The following is a 19,163-nucleotide window of genomic DNA, read 5'->3' as shown; positions in this document are numbered from 1 at the left end:
ACTACTACCACTACTAGTAATACTAAAACTAATAATAATAATAATAATAATAATAATAACAATGATGATGATTATGATTATTATTATTATGATTATTATACATAAATAAATGATATAACATTTTGTAAATGTAATCACTCCCCATGCCTAATCTTAAATTACGTAGCTTGTTATCTTGTTTGTTCATATATTTATCAACATTTGCACCACAGCGCCAGACCGGCTGTTTTCCCAACAGATTTGAGACTCATAAATAGCCAGCACTAGAGTGAGGTGTAACATATTTATACAATGTGTCATGATTGCCACCCATGCAAATCAGCAGCGGTGGCATCGGAAATGGACTGTACCAACTAGGAGGGCAGGGACGCCGGAGAAACCTCAGCAGCGTTTATATCTTTTTTTAAAAAAATCTAAAATCTCCGCTGATAACAATTTTGTCGATATTAAATGTTAAAACAGGAAGACAGTGTATTTACTAGTCGGGGAAGAGTGTGTTTAGTCGCTGTTTATTACTCTCTACATTTCTCCGTCCTCTGGAGATCCCCCCCCCTCCTGTGAACGCCGCGGTGCCTGAGCGTGTGCTTGGGACTGTCATCCTGCCTGGCCGCCCGGTTTATTAGGGAGAAGAAGTTGGCAAAGGGATGTGACTGCAATGATGTCGCTACAGCTGAAGCACGGGGATGCAGCGTACTACCAGAGTGCAGAATACTGCAGAAATTACACTTCGCCGCCTGTCAGCTACGGTGACAGCAGCCATTATCTCCCCCGTTTGCCAGGTAAGGAGAGGCTTTCCATACAGGATCTCCCCCCCCCTCTGAGTGACTATCTGCAGTTTTGTGCGCTAATGTGCAGGGATGGATGAAAATCTAACCAGAGATATATGCAGATAGAACAGAGGAAGGTGGATGTTGAAACCGGTTGCCCTGGTGCTGCTGTCATCATCCTCATCAACATCCCCATCATCATCCTCATCCTCATCATAATGTCATGTAGAGGGCTGCACCAGCCACCATTCTGTATCGCTTATAAAGCAAGGATGCTGCGATGCAAAAAGCTGAGGTTGTCGAGATACCCCTAATGGTATCTTGTGCTGTAGAGGAGCTCTATATAGCTCATGTTCCAGGGAGACTCCAGGGTTGAGCTGATGTCTGACTGTAATTTGAAGCAGTGTGCAGTCTCAATGCAATGTTCTCTTTCATCTCTTGAGTATGGCAGTCAATCAAGTGGTCTGTTCATTTTGTTCTCTTTGCTTTGCCTTTTTTTTTTTTTTTGCTCTCTGGTCAATCTGCACAGCTGATGGTGACATGTGGCAAATCTATAGCAAGTGTTTCTTGATTGCACCTGCAAAGTCGCTGCCAAAAAACTGTCTTCTTCTGCTGGTTTTAGGGGTCTTGAGACCAGTATGTTATGTGGCAAGATGATCCAGATTTACAGCATGAGCCTGATCACCTCATAATATCTCTGTCATCTTCCCTCAGATTTCAGCCTCTGTCATGATAAAATAGTGTAGACCGAATGAAGTCTTAATTTAAAATTGATGAAAGTTACTGTAAAAAAAATGTAAATGCATGTAGTGCTGAAAAAGTCAATTAATCAGTTAGTGAATCAATAGAAAATCTATCAATTAATCTTTCAAGTAGTAGTAATAAATAGCAAACATTTGTTGAATTAAGCTGCTAATATGTCAGCCAAAATCAACAATTTTAAGACACAGTTTTGGACTGGTAACTCATGATCGGCTACCAGTATTTATGACTTCTTATGAAGTAAATTATTGATTAAATTTATTCTTTAAAAATCAATAATTCAAGCAACAATGGGGGAAAAAACCTGTGCTTTCCTTGTGAGACATCTATTTGCTCAGAATGATAAACATGAGATGGGACCTGGTAATTGTCATCAGGAGGAATGAATAGTCACTAATCAATGGAGTAATAGCAGCTTAATGTATAGACCACTAGTGCTCAGTCCTTGAAGTGGAGTACCGCTCATTGTATGTTAATAAGTCAAGGTAATCCCATGATGAAGGACAGTCCCGTTAATAAGATCTGTAACAGAGCAGCTGGATGAACACAATTCGAACCTTTGGTGACATTGAGATATAAATGTAGATCCTCGATTTAACTGTGATAATACAGTTAGTGAAGTGCAAAGTACAGTTTAACATATTTCTGCGCTCATCCGCCGCCCAGTAAAGCTGATGGAATAAGTGCAGGAGACATGCGCTTCTCATCGCTCCATAATTGATGTGACACAACACAGTACAGCAAGGGAAGCTCTGGAGAAAACGAACACTTGGCCTATTTAGAGATTCTCAGTGGACGCCATGAGATTATCAGGCTGCAGGACAGGACTTTTTTTTTTTTTTTACGTGTGTGTGTGTGTGTGTCTTGATTTTTAGTACAGCAAACCAAGAACTCTTGAGTCGATGCTGGAAAATCTGACAAGTGATGAAGTAACTTCTGAGGTAGTTTCAAGTTAAAAAAAAAAAAAGAAGTGCAGGCATTCATTTCTATTCTTTAGAGACGTGTTAGAAAAATATTTCTGAGATTATGTGATGAACACAACTGTGTTGTAAATTTACTGATCACTAGCTGCCTTCTGCTTCAGAGCAATGTTACATGAGCTTGATTTTGACTTGCAAAGCCGATTGTGTCCTCTCCAAAAACCTAGAATGCAAAAAAAACAACAAAGGTTTTCTGACTTTGTAGCACGGTGCATGTACATGTGCTTCATCTCTGTAGCCAAAACCTTATAAGCCTGGATCTGGGTATCTGAGGAAGACGAGGACAAAACTGACCTTGGCCTATCTACATTCCGTGCACGCTTTCAGTAGATTAAAACTAGAGCAGAGTCACAGCCAGAAAAGAAGTGAAGTCATTTTGGTTTTCGACACCTCTGTAGAGCTGCAACGATTTAGTCGATCGACAGACAGAAAATTTCATTTCTTTAGTTCCAACTTCTGAAATTTGAATATTTTCTGGTTAGTATTCTATGATAATAAACTGAAAGTGTTTGGGTTGTGGACTGTTGGTCGGGACAAAACTTTTTCTGACATTTTATAGACCAAACAATTAATCGATTAATCGAGAAGATGACTGACAGATTAATCAGTGATGAAAATAATTGTTGGTTGCAGCCCTACACCTCTGCCTTAGTAGTGCCAAAGGAACGGATTCTGTCAAGCACCAATCATTCCTTTATTACATGTGCAGTGGTATAATTAAAGCTACAGTGTTTGCTCAGCTGCGATGTATCATAGGGGGGAATATTTATTGATAGTTTCTCCCACCACACTGTGTACATAGAGCTATTTGTAACTAATTGTAATACACAAAGTCTTAGATATGAATGGTCTTGGAAATGGTGGCAGCGTCTTGGCTTTCTCTTGGATATGAAAGGCATGTTTTGCTCTGTCACGCAGCTCTTTGGCAATTATGGGCCATCACTGCATGATTTTCACTCCTGCTGGAAAAAGCGACGAATTTGACCAAAAGAGCATCATAATTAAGCCTAATCTCCCTCTGAGCAAATCTCTTGAAGAGGTATTGCTCATAATGCGAATAAAAGCAGATTGGTCTCTGCTTAATACATATAATACATAATAAAAAATACAAATAAAAACATACCAACAGTCATCACTGCTATGTACACATTTTTAAAATATTATCATGATTAAGTAAGGATAGTCAGTGTAGTGTTTGTGAATACAATGCAGCAATTGTTGCTCATTTGCTCTGTCATCTCTGTAGTGTTTCCACAGAGGGACTGATTATCTCAACTGAAAATACCAGCAGGCTCAAGGAGTCACTGGCAAAAAAACATAAAAACAAAATTATTGTATGTATTGTATCCATATGACTATAATTTAAAAGTTTAAATTAGCGATGGAGCCAGTGCTGCAGGGAAAGAGGTCTTGGAGGTCCTTCTGACTAACAGATGATCTGAAATGTAGAGAAAGTAAGACCTGAGGTTATGTTAAACATGTCTAAAGAAACAAGTTTGACATTAATAAGTGGATGTAAACGAACCCTTAAGGAGGTATTTCAGCTATAACAATATGATTGTTAGAAACATTGTGGGGCGCTTTGGATAGGAAGCGCTGTATCGCTCCTGATGAGCAGATTGGCACCTTACACGGCAGCCTCTGCCATCAGCTTATGAATGTATGTGTGAATGTTGGCTTGTGTTACAAAGCGCTTTGAGTGCTCGATAAGACTAGAAAGGCGCTATATAAATACAGTCCATTTACCATTTACCATGATTGTGTCAGGAAAACATTTGACAGCAACAACCTCCAGCTTACCTTACGCTGGTACATACTCATATCAGCTGTGTGGAGGCACATCGTGTCCTCTGAACTGCTTAATGGACCATTTGAAGCTGAAGGGGTCAGCTGTTCTCTCTGCCTACAAGTGATTTTACAGTAAGATTTCTGAACTGCTGTGCAGGCTGTCTCAGGGGTCTGAAGGTTCCCATGAGGCTGCGGCTCATGAGATTGATGATACATGTGTAAAGTAATGTAAGTGAATCTGCTACCAGATGGTCTAAGTGTTGTTTGTTTAGCGCTGAGTAGGTGTCTAACACCTTGACACGTCTGGTTGGTTTGAGAAAAAGACAATCTTATGAAACATGAACTTCTGAAAAAATTGCATTTTGTTACACATTTCGCTTATTGAAACATTAAACCCATGTTTTTTATTATTTTGTCTTCATTTTAAGTGGTAAGTGGTCATTGTTGTGGTGTTTCTGCACTGCTTTCCCAGCGATCTCTTGTCAATCAAGTTGTGCCCTGAACTGTTTTGAATTTGCTGTTGATGTAGCTTGAAGTCCTGTTAGAGCTGCCTTTCTTAGTTTGTCCACTTAATGCTAATCCAGTCTCTCTGTTTATTATAATTAAATCAATGCCGCTGCCCCCTAAGGACGTCAGAGAATATTTTCTAAGAAAGAACTCCCAACAGCAGCAAATGTAAAAGCTTTCATGAGCAGGACGTTTAATGCAGATAAGTAGAATGAAAATGCATATAGGCAACACAATCTGTCACAGTCTCATCTTGCAGTTGAGAGGACTATAGTAAGGTCAGTGCCTCACCCAGCATACCTTTCTCCTGAGGTCAGCCAGGCCAGGTGACAGACAGGCAGCTACACAGAGTGGACAGACACGCTGTCATCAAGCAGCAATCGGAAACACAAACACCCCGGTGTGTTATTTTGGGTCCATGAATCACAGTCATTGGGCGTCCGATTGAATTCCAGATGAAAGCTTCCAGCACAGTGAGTTTTGACACAGCTGTTGGCCTATTACTGACCCAGCAATGTATGTGCTTAAACACACTCACACTCACACAGTGACACACACTGTTTGTCATTGAAATAGAGCATTAAAGCAGCACAAATAAACACAAATGCTAATCAGCGCAGTGCCATTCTTCATATCTTTCTGTTTTTCTTACACATACACACCCATGCCTACCATGCACACACACACACACACACACACACACACACACACACACAGACACACAAACACTATATCAGCCTATTTGAGCAGTCACACTTCAGGCTCCGATCTCCTCTGATCAGAGAAGCTTGAGGATTTATTGTCTGTTTGTGTGTGTGCTTGTGCATGTGTATGTAACGTCCCGTATGCATGACTGCAGGCGCTGCAGGCTCAGCTTAATCTTTCTGATGCCCACTGGAGTGTGAAGCTCCTCTGTCCGTGAATGTGTTTCCATTCGCCCATCGCTTTACACGTCTCTTGCCTCAAGGCTCCGAGAAGTACATGCTTTCTCTTAGTGTTACTCGATATTGTTCATTGAAGTTCTGAATGTCAAAATCTGTTTATAGACAATAGTGAGTCTGAAAAAATGACATACTTAAAAACCTGCAGAATTCATCTGTGTACTAAGCCCTTATATTCCCAAGATTTTGATGTGATTGTCTGTCATTGTGTGTACTTTGATGCAGACCTAGATCTAGATGCACAATAAAAAAAAACTGTAAATAGGTTCTATTTTTGTATGAACTTAATGACTTTCTAGTTTCCTTAAATATAGTAATACTAATGCTCATACCAGTGTTTCAAGCTATTATGGTGATCAAGCCTTAAAGCAAAAAAAAATGTCATGCTATACAAAAAATGTGTAAATGCTATGAATGACAATTTAATATATTGTTCACTGACTTCACTGCCATCAAGGTTACTAAATTTTCTTAAAGAAAAATGTTGAGAAGTAATGTGTACTGTATTTGCATTGTGTACCCTCCTCTCTCTCCAGGCCCAGAGACCATGTTGAAGCCTCCTCTCAGTCTCTTCAGCCATCCCCAGCAGCCCTTCCAACATATGGACTCTCTGCACCAGCTGGGACCTCCACCAATGGCGCCTACGCAGCCTCTTGGCCCACCGCCAATCGCCCCTGCTCAAGCAATTGGACCCCCAACTATGGCTCCCACCCAGACCCTTGGGCCCCCTCCAATCACTGCTACTCACACCTTAAGGCCTCCTCCCATTACCCCTGCACACAGCTTAGGCCCTCCTCCAATGGCTCCCCCGCAGCCACTGGGGCCTCCACCAATGGCACACACCTTGGGGCCCCCACCGGTAGACCACTCACAAGCAATGGTGCCTTCAGCCATGGACCTCACACAACCCTTGGGGCCTCCACCTCTGAATCCTGCACATGCACTGATGCCACCACCTGTAGTAGCGCCCGGAGCTGGCAGATTCCCGCTCCCTCCCAGCCCCCTGTCCTGCCCTCTTGCTCCAGGCCCAGATCACTCACAGCTACCCCCAAGGCCCCCAGGACCGGTCCTCATCCCAGCCCCGGTGTCCGGTCTCATACCTGGTCCTCTCCCAGGTCAGGCAGCCCCAGCCAGCGAGCAGCCCCAGGATGAGGGCTCTCCGCTGGGCATGGAGGAGCAGGAGGACTCTATGGGACTGGAAGAACTGTGTAAACCGCTGTACTGTAAACTCTGCAACGTTACCCTCAACTCTGCTCAGCAGGCGCAGGCTCACTACCAGGTTAGTTGCATTAAGCATACACACATGCATGTAAAACATTAAGATACATGCATACATACACAAATATTCCAATCTCTCCCTCTAGGGGAAGAACCACAGTAAAAAGCTGAGAAATTTCTACGCCGGCAGTCAACAGCCGCCTGCAATCAGGATCCCAGAAGTCCTCGAGGCGGACGGCCAGACGGCCCTCAGCTCAGGATCCACCGACAGCGACACCGGGAAGCAGGTCAGGCACAAACTCCAACATCTCAGCACCAAATAACTGAGAAATACAGTGTTAGCTGAGGGGGTGGTAGTACTGCCGAAGTGGAGAATCTGCTGGTAGAGGTTATATCCCTCTGAGCAGGTGGTAGGGAACTGCTTATTTTCACTCTTTTGAACAATTTTCTGTCCTTACTACCAGAATACCACTTAAAAAAGAAAAAAAAACAACCTCTCCACACTGACTTGCAATTTCTTTTGTCAGTGTACTTTTGCCAGTGCTATCTACGAAAGTCCAGAAGAAATATTAAAAATGGACGAGATGAATATTGAGAGATAGGATGTCGAATTATTAATGCTAGATTTGTTGTTGAAGCGTTATTACAATGCTTATGTTCTTCTCATTGTTATTCATTTTTAAGAAAAGCATCAAGTAAACATATAAACAAATAAGAATATTGCAAAATGTATATATGTAAAGTGTTTACCACAGAGTTGTCCACAATGCAACTTCCCTTTCTCTACGTGACCTTACCTAATAAGCCCCAAAAGTAAAATGATTTGACCTGCAGTGCTGTCCTCAAGTGTCACATGTTTTTACAGCCTTTGTTAAACAGATAATTTGTGTATATTTTCTAGTTTAATTGTGCTCGGAATTCCTTTCCTCCTCCCACCAGACCTAAACATTTCTTTCTTCCCGTTCTCACTGTTTACTCCCTAACTCGTCTCACAACAAACACTGTACTGCTTTGTCCTGTGTCTGCAGGCGCTGTATAAGGGGGCTACACGGGTCATTTTGGCCACAGAGAACGACTATTGTAAGCTGTGTGATGCCTCCTTCAGCTCACCAGCAGTTGCACAGGCCCACTACCAGGGCAAGAACCACGCCAAGAAACTACGGCTCGCTGAGGCTCAGCAGAACACCAACAACATGTAGGGCTTTAGTGGTTTAACCTCACACCTTGCTGCAATGATGTACAGGTGTACTCTAGGACCCCATGACATCACTGTTTGTAGGTGCAATAAAGCACACTTCTAACCACACCCAGTAATGATGGTGGGTGTGGTAAAACAGAAACTTCAACGAGAGAGGACAGCAAAACACTTTTTCAGTTTAGTGTTGGAAACACAAGTTAAGTACTTTTTTGTGTTTTGACCACTTTTTGGACCAATCTGACATGCATTTTGATTTTATGTTTCAGGGAAGGCAGTAGTGAAGCAACCCCAAGAAGAAATAGGAAAGATGGCAGCGAGTATAGACTGGTGAAAAATCGTCGTAGCCCACAGCTACCTGCCTCCATGCCAGGTAAAACATTAAAAAATTATTAAATTAAAAGGCAATACCAGTATGATTTTGAGTTGTAAATCACAACAGCTGCTTATAGCATTCAGTCATCACACAGTAATATGTTTCAGCTGTTCTGGCTAATAAAAACACAAAGATATAACCAACAGATATAATTTGTCAAACAAAAGTATAACAAATTGTGGAGACGTTTGTGTTCCATTCAACCTTATAACTGGATATACTCAGGATATTAGGAGCTGTGTGTTGCTGTATTGTGTTCTGTGATGTTACAATAGCGGAAACGTTGATATCAGATAAGCAACGACCTGTACTCTGTCTCCTCTTTGAACATCCCATCATCTTTAGAGACAAACCTCCTGGAAAAACTCACTGACGTGGACCTTACTGCGAATTTCTACAAGGTTTTGAACTGCTGCAAATGTACAAATAGGATTCTTATGTTTCAGTACAGCACAGTAACCCAACAGTAGCTACATTTGTGACAGTTAGCAGCTACACTAGACACTTTTAGAAATCACAACCACAGCAAATATTACATATTCAGCCATATACAAAAAATGTAAATCTTCTATTATCACACGCTCCAGTGCTTCCTTTGCATCTGTGAAACTCAGTGCAGGATGGTGAACAACGGAGCACACATCTAGTCTATGTCTCATACTGTGTGATATAATCCATAATGTCCTATATATACTGGGAAGTTAACTTGGCTGTCCAGAATGCAGTTCTCAACTCTGATAGCTGACTGAGCTGCAGTGGACTCCCTGGGGGCAAATAGAGGAAAAAAAAAAAAAATCAAAAGCGGTTCTTCCATCCACTGATGTCAGAATACATTAGTACAAATAAACTGATGCAGCTGGCAAAAAAGATGCAGTGAACACACTACACTGAACATTTTATTCCCTAAAACTAAACTATGAAATATGGAAAATTAGTATAATAACATTTTAATTTGTCGTTTTATTAGTTCATTCAAGCATACTGTATTGTATTCAAATTTTGCACCCAAAATGCAGCCGTTTGATTTAGTTTCTATCTCTAAACGCCGACTTATCAACTGTGCTGGTGTGACTGTCTGCACTCGGCTTTGTGGGCTTGTGAAAACAGATACACAGAAGAGTAACGTCAGACATCCTGCTGACGTCAAAGAACCATCTCTTTCTTGTCGTCTTTCACTCTACAGACAGAAACACTGGCATCTCAGCTTAAGATAAAGACATAAATCATACAGTAGAGCCAATTCCCTTCTTTTCTCCCTCACATATTCTCTTTCTCTTTCTCACACACACACACACACACCACAACATTCTGCTGATTTAATCAGTTTTCTTGATGGACAAACCCCAAAATAGCTGCACTCTCTTATGCAGTTGCCTTCTCACTGTCTTTTTATCTCTCTCCCTTATCTGCTTCTCATTTTTCTGCTGTGTTAACACACACTCGCACAAACAAGCAATACTCTTTTTTCCCCAATGATCCACCTAAATGTAATCCCAGACGACTCAGTGGTTTTCTGTCTGTGTGTACCTGTCAGTGATACATCAGGTATATAATCAAGCGTGTGATACTGATCTATATTTAAATCAGTTTTCAAATGTGATTTTGGGGTATGCCAAAGATTTGATGTGTGAAGCATTAAAATCATTAAATAGAAAAAATAAAATACTACGTTTGCTGGTTTTATATGGTTGTAATCAGAATATCTTAAATAATTGATAATAAAAAACTATTTGTTACAGTCTTTGGTAACACTTTATTGTAAGTCCCCGTATTTAGCATTTATAAGCCATATATAAATAGTTAATAAGGTTTTATAATACACTATAATGTAGTTTTAAGCAGATATAAGTGTTAATTAATGCATTTGTCAACAACTATAAGTCCTCCTGTGGGCACCCGTAGGTGGTATATAAACAGATAATGAGTGACAATATAGTAAAACACAGTCGTAATAATATAAAATATGTCTTCATGGGAAAAGTTATAATTGTTGACAAATAATTTACATTATAAAACACCTAAAAATGTCATTTTACATCTGCTTACAACTATATTATAGTGTCCCACCAGCTGTTATGATTGATAAGTCTGGTATCAGCCTTTTTATGTGTAGCCTCTCCTAACTTCTTTTCTCATGTCCTCATCTCCCCTCTCTTTCTCCCCTCAGGGCCCTACTACAACCCCAGACCGAGGCAGCGCATCCCCAGGGACTTAGCCATGTGCGTGACCCCCAGCGGACAGTTCTACTGCTCCATGTGCAACTGCGGAGCCGAACAAGAAACGGACTTCCGACAGCATCTGGAGAGCAAGCAGCACAAAGCTAAAGTATCAGAGTTAAGATACCGCAACGAGATGGAGAACCTGGGATACAGCTAAGAGACACCAGAGGGGAGGGGCTGGAAGAGAGGAGATGAAGACTAGCAGACTAGGAAGTGGGACAGAAAAGGGGTGGAGAGACAGCACAAGACCAAAGTGCAGGAAAGCAAATACTTTTTAGGGGCATTTTTAGTGAGGAGATTAGTAAAACGGCCTCAAGATCTTGTTGCAATCCATTTGATATATGGATCAAACACTTAAATCCTCATATTTGACATAACGCTCTACCATATGAAGCTATATTTGATGAATTTATTTGATCTGGGTATTACCCGTTTTTTTGAAATTCAGTCTGTAAAAGCAAAGCAGGATGTGCAAAGAACAGGACCTGTGCTGGTGAGTGAATAGTGGATATTGACATGCAACTTTTAATTTTTCCAAAGTCCAAAGCAGATTTTAACAGCAAAAATAAAACCTTTAAGTCTGTTTTTAAAGGTATTGAATACGATTTTTTGACCCACCGCCTTTTTGTAATACTGTTTTTGATCAACTATCCTCCAAGTCTTTTAGTGGATCACATTCTGACTCAGGATACAGGTAAATACAAATGAATTGCAAGAAAATCTTCTTCAGGCTAAAGAGAGAGCATTAGACTGGTGTACAGAGAGCCAACAGGACAAGAGAGGAGGCACAAGAACACAAAAGTAGAACAACATGCGGAAGGTTTGAACACAAAGTTGAGAAAAATTGGTGGTTGAAGTGAAAGGAACAGAGACGTAGAGCCAAATACTTTTAGGTCAGTACAAGTCTCATCCTTGGCAAAATATTCGTCACTGAGGACAAAGTTTTAGTTTAGGACTTTTTCGATTCTTGTTTGTGAAACAGCCATACATGTATTTTTTCAGGTCCTGCATTAGGGACTTCAGGGCCATTTACAGAGCCACGCAGGACACAAAACAGTGAATTCAACATCTTTATAACTTAATACAGATAATAAAATCCAAAGCACTATTTGCTGATTTGAAGACAAAGCACAACCACCACCATCTGGTAGAAACAGTGTTACATGAATCTGTTGTATCAGGCTAAAGGCTACACCCTGGCTAGCCTTGTTTGTGCCTTTAGTGGGAATTAGGCTAAAGAGTAAGCTTTGGCTAGCCATTTTGGCAACGTAGTGGAAACCAATCTAATGATTGGGGTTTTCTATATTCTGTGTCATCTCTCTTCCTGTATTAAATCCACACAAATGTTATGTAAATATCCTCTAATTACATTATAAATGTAAATATAGAATAATATACACAAATACTATTGATTCTTTGGTTAATGTTAGGCTACCATATAGTGTAAATACTCATAATCTATTTAATAATCATCAGGAATCTTGTACAAAGTGTGCACTGACTGAATGTCTATCAGCACTGTATGTTTGTGTGTGGATTTTACTGTATAGGCCCTCCATACCACTGTGGGTGGTTTGTTTGTTCATTGGTAAAGTAACAGTGTGTAGTTAAAAGCTGCTAGTCTCATCATTTTGACTGTTCAGAAGGACCACATGCCAGGGCTGGCTGTCTCTGAAGTAAACTTCTTTTTTGAGGCAGACTGAAATCTCTGTCCTGACAGCCAGCCAAGAAGGCATTGTGAGGAAGAAATGTGCAAACACGTCAGAAATTCATCGTGATGTGTGCAGCAGGAAGCATTTAACTCCAAACTTCTAATTAGATAGCAAATTGCAGATGAAAGTGCGCAGAGCTTGTGGATGTTTCTGGTTATAAGACATATCATTCAATTCTCCCAATCAATCTTGATTCCCAAAGCGGACGTAACCAGGTTTTACTGCAGCGTGAAACGGCTGCAGAGGAGTGACTTGTCTGGATTTGCAGACAGATTAGATTTTTTTTTTTTTTTTTCTTTTGTTTTTACCCCAGATGACCCAGGTCCAGCTGTTTTTCAGTGTTTAGCCCATCCTGAAAAGATCAGTTATGTAATTGGCATCAAATTAGATTTTCTGTTTATGTGATTTTCTGTTCCTGTGCCCGGGTGTCTTGGTGCTGAGCTGAACACAGTGCAATCACAAGGCATTTGGAGCTCTACAGTTAGACTTTAAATGACCAAAAGAGTGTATCGTGCCTTTAATGTTGGCTGTGATCACTGTTGCGGGAGAGAAGACGTTAAGAGGGTCAAAAAAATCAACATATTTATTGTTTGAAACTCAAAAATCTTGTTTCTCAAACACTTTTACACATTTACAGATTGACACTTCTTTGGTTCTTTTCCACATGTAGCAGTAAAAATGGTTTTGCAGATAGATTTAGAGATCCTAACATTTTCCACCTACAATTTACAAGAGTTTAGTTGATCTGTAGTTGAAAGAGGATTTACTTTTACTTTACTACATACTATCTCAATACACTAATTTGCACTTATTTGTTATAGTATGAATGGTTCTTCTTTTGTTTACTGACCAGTGTCCATTTCTATTCCACTTTAAATTTCCTTCTCCAGCTTTGCCAGCCTAACATCAGTGTACACACAGATGCACACACTCTCCCACATAATTCAATCAGTCAAAGGCCTGATCAGGTCACGTAATTGGATGTGTTGTAAAGTGAAATGAAAGCAATATCCTGGCCTTCTCTCTAGTTTGGCTAGCTGTGGGGAGAGGCAGCTGTTCACGTCTTACACTTGTCTCTAGAGCACAAACACACACCTGATCGCACACATGAGGACACTCAGGAGAATAGCACTGTGAAGACAAAGTACTGTGTGGCGTTTAGAGATTTGAACACAAGGGAGAGAGAGAGACAAACAGAGAGTAAATAAAATGTGAGTGTGATTTATTAGCCCACTGTGTTGTACAGTTAATCAAAAAAAAAAGGACAAAGAAAAGCTGATGAAAGTAGAGCTGTGGGTGCGACACAGCTAGTTTACGAGTTATTCACTTTAAATGGCACTGCAGTCTGTTATTAGCACTCCCCCCCCTCCTTGAATTAACATGCTTTGTCTTACATGAAATCATAGGTAGCATGACCTTTTATTCTGTTTACAGAATCCTGGATTCAAAATTAGAGTCACGCTCAGATGCAGCTACTGCATAAACACCTTCATCAAATGAAATTATAAACAGCAATGAAACGGAGGAAATGAGTAGATTCGAGGAAACTAACAGGCATCATCTAAGTCTGGAAACCTTTTTGTTACTGTTCAGTCATATTTGGACCCTCTAAACTAGTGGTTACCAACTTTTCTGGCTTGTGATCCCTTAAAATGAGGCAATATCAACTTGAGATCCCTCATCACAGGCCTTTGTATGGACATTAGTCATGAGCAGTTCAACAAAAGATTATTTTTTCCTTGTCAGATTGTTTAATTTGAACAAGACTGCCCAGGAACCCCCAAAGTCCCAGGTTCACTACATGCCAATTGGATTTAGAAATCTGATTAATTGAAAAATTGTACAACAAAAGTCAAACATCAAAGGCAAGTTTTGCATTATTAGCTCATCTTGTGGCCCTGTCTTGTAAAGGTACCCTGTGGCAAAACCTAGTTGTAAGACCTTCATTTTTGTTGCATATTCCTACATAATACACTACTGGTTGACTTTGGGCAAATATTGAGCTGCCATGTATAGTCTGATGTTGTCTGATGGACTTAATAATACTTAATAGGAACCCTAATAGGTTAATTAGAGGCCCAGAAAAGGTGAAAGTATCCAGGATTTCAGAAGAAAAAAAGCAAAAAATTAGAGAAAAACTGCCAAAAAATAAACATTATTTTGTGAAACAGAAACTTTTTTTTTTCTTCACCCTTAAATAATGTTGTTCTGATCTCTAGGTTGGAAAGCACTGCTCTAACCCAATGTAGCAGCATCTAAAAAAAAAAGAATCTTTCTTCTGCTTTTTTGTGACGATATCACGACTATGACAGCCGTGGTTGTTGATCGGTTTTATTTTTGGGAACACTGGTTGTCACCATGTGAGTCTGAACACTGCAGGAGGCCACAAGATGACTTAAACAAGATGAAATATACATGGATTTTAAACATGTATTGTAAGGTTGAACCAAAGACTCTTTTCTCCTTTGAATGAGCTTGAAAGGGAACACTGCAAGAAATGTTACTCTTGCCAAGTGGAGACGAGTTTTTATTTAATTGTTTCTATTGCAGTTTTTCCTAATTTGAATTAAATGAGATTGTCTGTAATGATGTAACACAATTTGTAGTTAATGAACTAAAACATACCAAACCTCTGGTAAAATGCTTGTTAAGTAGTTGTCTATTTTTGGATCGACTTTGTTGCAGTGGAACACAACTCTGTATCTGAGGATCTTCAGTGGTTACACTAATGTATAAAGCAGCTGAAAGCCAACAAAATCATGAGACACTGTGGTAAATAAAGGCATCTTCATCATGACCTTATAGTCATTAACAGGCTTAATGCTCCATCAATGGGCACTTTTGCTTTGTGTTCACTAAAATGGATTTGATCGCTGATAAAAGGGTTGTTTAGTTGTTGTTTAGTCTGGTAACATGTTCAAATACCTGGGCTACTGTTTCTGTTTTTGTTCTAATTGTGTTTATTTGTTAGAGACTATAACAGTTGATAGCTATAGGATACTGATAATTATTGCTTTCACTGTTTTTAACCAACGCTGTTAACTGAATGCTGATGTGTTTCAGCACCATAAGTTATAAGTTGAACTTGCTTCAGTGCTTTGTTGTAAATGACAGAGATGTTTTGCATATTGCACCGTATAAATTGTACCCGGTTTATTTTGTGCATGTCATACTTAATAACTGTTGAAATGTTTTTACTATAGAGAGAAAATATGACAGTGAGGATGCTGTTCAAGAATGTTTTTTATTAGGTTGGAAATGACTATAATTTGCCGTGCTGTATCTACAAAGGGGCATTGGAAAGAATCATTATTTTGCACTGAGTATAAAAAAAGACACTGGTGTTTATAATGACAATTATGCTACCATACGATGTTTAGTTTAAGTGAAGACTTTGCTACCATTGTCATTATTTGCCTCGATAATAATAATGTTTATCCTAATGTTTACAAGGTGAGAAGCTGAAGCTGTTATGGATGTGTATCATATTTGTAACTGTGTTTGTCCATGTGTTGCACTGTTGGACTAATCAGACCAGGGTAGATGGGCAACAATGTGAGGTCAAGTAGGAAAAAAAAAAACTGTAGAACTTGTGCAAATAGGTTTGACACAGAATCACTGCAATGAAATCAGACACTACTGGTCTCATTTTGGCTAAAAGGAACTCATGTTTTTAAAAATCATTGCAGTGATAGGGCTGTAACCTTACACCAGGCTGTAAAGTTTCACTACCCTCTGTGGTTGAAAGCTTTTCACCACTGATTAGTGTAGTCAGAAGTGTGTTTTGTTGCACCTGTAACCACACCTACAGCTACAGTGATGTCACGCTATACTGACTCAACCCCGGAGTACACTCGTACATCACTGCAGCAGGGTGGGTAGTTCAACCACCGGAGGTCAGTCACAAGATTTTCAGCTGCTGCTAAGATGATTGTCAAAGGACTCAATTTTAATTTCTACTAAATGTGATTGGTACAAACTTTGCATCGAAAACACAGAGTTCTTTCACATAAAGTGAATGGACTAATAGTCACTAGAAGTTGGGTGCCAACATAAACCTTCAGATGTCTGGAAGAAGTTGAATCCAAACCATTCGAAGTTCTGGTTTAGGGCAAGAGATGTCTGAAGCCTTACTGTTGTGGAGGAATAGTGTTTCCCTATCCATTTGTGCTTCCTGTTACATTAACCTGAAGCAAACATCTTCTGCGAGGCTTAAAACCTCCACCTAATCTTACCCTTACTCCAACTAGTTTTTCTACAATGACTAACCTTACCTAAGTCCTACCCCCAATAGTGGAAGGCAATGTTACGGGAAACACTAACTGAAGGGAAAGGAGAATCTATGTGACAGTTTGGCCAGTATTTATTTATCCCTGTGAGGTGACCATGCCCACCAGTAGGGCAGGACCACCCAAAATAATCAAGAGTTCTTGATCTCAGTCATGATCTCAACACTTAGAACTGAAGAGGGCTTTTGGATGAGAGGTGAAATGTCTTCAATCAGGTCCAGTCCATTATCAGGGACAAAATGTTTTTGTTTTATGGCAGGATTTGCAGAGTAGCATAAAGGAATTTTGGTAAATACGCTAGTCTGACATTTGGAGAATTATGCTTTCTTGCAGACATTACTCAGTCTGCTGTCACCGCAACCCTGTCCCGGTATAAGCAGCGGAAAATGGATGGATGGATGGATGGATGGATGGATGCCTTCTTGCCAAATGCTCTAACATTTGGCAAGAAGGCATCCGGAGGGAAACAGTTAACCTATTGTAGCTTTGTACAAAAGTTCAAGACTACACCTACTAGCACATCTTGTACTGTTTGTTTGTGGAGACTCCTTGTAAAACCATCAATTGTCATTTTTATTTTCTTTTGCTGGGAAGTGTATTTTTGAACTTCAGGAAGAACCAGGCTAGCTGTTTCCCCTATGCTAAGATAATCACCTCCTGGCTCTAACTCCATATTTATTGCACAAACATCAGAGTAGTATTGATCGTCTTATCTAACTCTTAACAAGAAAGCGAATAAGCCTCAAAATGTCAAACATACTGTACGTGCCCATCAGCTGTGGCTACGTTGGTTTATAATGTTCTTACTCAATAACAATATATACAATAGGTTCTGCTTACCTCACATAAAAGCCCATGTATCCTGGTCTACAGACAGAGTCAGTCTTGTATGCTGACAAAATTCAGGACCCCCCCCCCCCACCTTCATCGACTGCCAGGGGCCCCAAACCTCCTAGCAGCGCCCCTGCAGGACAGTATGTACTCCTGTACACTCTGTGAAGACCTCAGCACACTTTCAGTGCCTCTGAACAATGTTGCCAATGTACCACTGACTGACTGACTGAATGGATGACTGATATACTGATTTCTGAGGCCGTGTGTGTGTTTTCTGACAGATGAATAAACGTGCAGATGATATTAATAACCGAGCCGAGTTGATGATTATTACAACGAATGTGTGTCTCATGTGTTCTCTTCCACAATTCAGCTCTCACTGCTCCGGGGGAAATAACCATTCTGTTAGCTGATGCTGTAATTGGCTCACAGGGAGAAGACGCTCTCCATAGCCTAGTTTCCACTGCACTGATACCCAGGCTTTACTCATTATTCCTGATATTACTTCTGCCAAGAGTGCTGCTATTTTCGCCCCTGGTAGTTTGTTTGTTTGTCTGTCAGCAGGATATCTCACAAACCTTATGAACAGATTGCCTGAAATGTGGCATAATGGCCTCAGGTCTAACTTATTAAATTTTACTTGGATTTCCACCATTAAATGTTTTTTTATTTTTTTTTATCCACTACAATGAAACCAGCTGCTTGAATTACTCAATACTCAATACTACCCAATACTCACTGGTATGGAGTCCTGGCACATTCAGTTTCTTCAGTACTGTTACTTATTATTCACTGCCACTTTCTAATAAATGTAGGCACTAATTGTGCAATTATTGTTAGTCATCTATTGAAACAAACAACCAGAGGAGGCAAAAATGTGCAGCTGTTGTGTGAGGTACAGCATGTGGTCTAGCTCAGTTGAAATACTGCTAGATGAGAGCTTAGATTTCTGCTCCCTAAGATCCTCTGTCCTTACTTGTCTGTTATCAAGGGTAAATCACTCGATAATTCACGCACATGATCAGTATTTCATATTACAAATAAGTATTTTGTGCCCTCAAGTTAAAGAGACTCCATCACAATTCACTGTAGCGTGTTTATAACACCAGCTCAAAATGTTCTCATCATTGTGATCCAGCAAGACTCAGAAAGCATTTGCTTCAAACAGACAATTCAAGTAGATGATTGACAGTTCTCTCCTTCATTGAGACATCAACACAATCCCTTCCTATAGAGCTGACTGAAAACACATCGCCTTGGGCTATCATTGGTCTTTGGCTCAGATTTTTGTTGAACAGTTGCTCTGGACACAAATGTTTCCAATAATATTTTCAAATAAAATCAGTATCTCAGCACATTTGAGGCCAGAAATCTGTTATGCAGTTTGTCAAACATGCTTAATTTTTTTATAACATCTATTTTATGTAATTGTTTTGAAGAGACATTGACTGACATCACCATTGAGACACTTACTGATAGGCCTTGTAACAGCATGCACAATACCTGGACCCTGAAAGCAGATAATTGCATTTCAGCCATCGTTGATTGGAATATTTTCACCTGTGCTTTTCCTAA

The 19,163-nt window shown here is 40.1% G+C and overlaps 1 protein-coding gene across 2 annotated transcripts; it reads left to right on the top strand.

The window, feature by feature from the left end:
* The first annotated feature begins 604 nt into the window (after window positions 1-604).
* zmat3 (zinc finger, matrin-type 3) lies at window positions 605-17,898 on the top strand. Of its 2 annotated transcripts, none has more exons than XM_042415664.1 (6): window positions 605-779; window positions 6,282-7,024; window positions 7,110-7,250; window positions 7,992-8,158; window positions 8,428-8,531; window positions 10,702-17,898. In XM_042415664.1, the coding sequence occupies exons 1-6, from the start codon at window positions 656-658 to the stop codon at window positions 10,908-10,910; spliced, it is 1,488 nt and encodes a 495-aa protein (XP_042271598.1). In that variant the 5' UTR covers window positions 605-655; the 3' UTR covers window positions 10,911-17,898. The 2 variants fall into 2 exon arrangements, with proteins under 2 accessions (XP_042271598.1, XP_042271599.1); XM_042415665.1 differs by lacking the exon at window positions 605-779 and adding an exon at window positions 5,202-5,277.
* Window positions 17,899-19,163: the final 1,265 nt, after the last annotated feature.

Source organism: Thunnus maccoyii, chromosome 7, assembly GCF_910596095.1.
Source record: "Thunnus maccoyii chromosome 7, fThuMac1.1, whole genome shotgun sequence".
Classification (NCBI taxonomy): Eukaryota; Metazoa; Chordata; class Actinopteri; order Scombriformes; family Scombridae; genus Thunnus; species Thunnus maccoyii.
The sequence above is the reverse complement of the archived record's forward strand: the minus strand, read 5'-3'. Positions and strand labels throughout refer to the sequence as shown.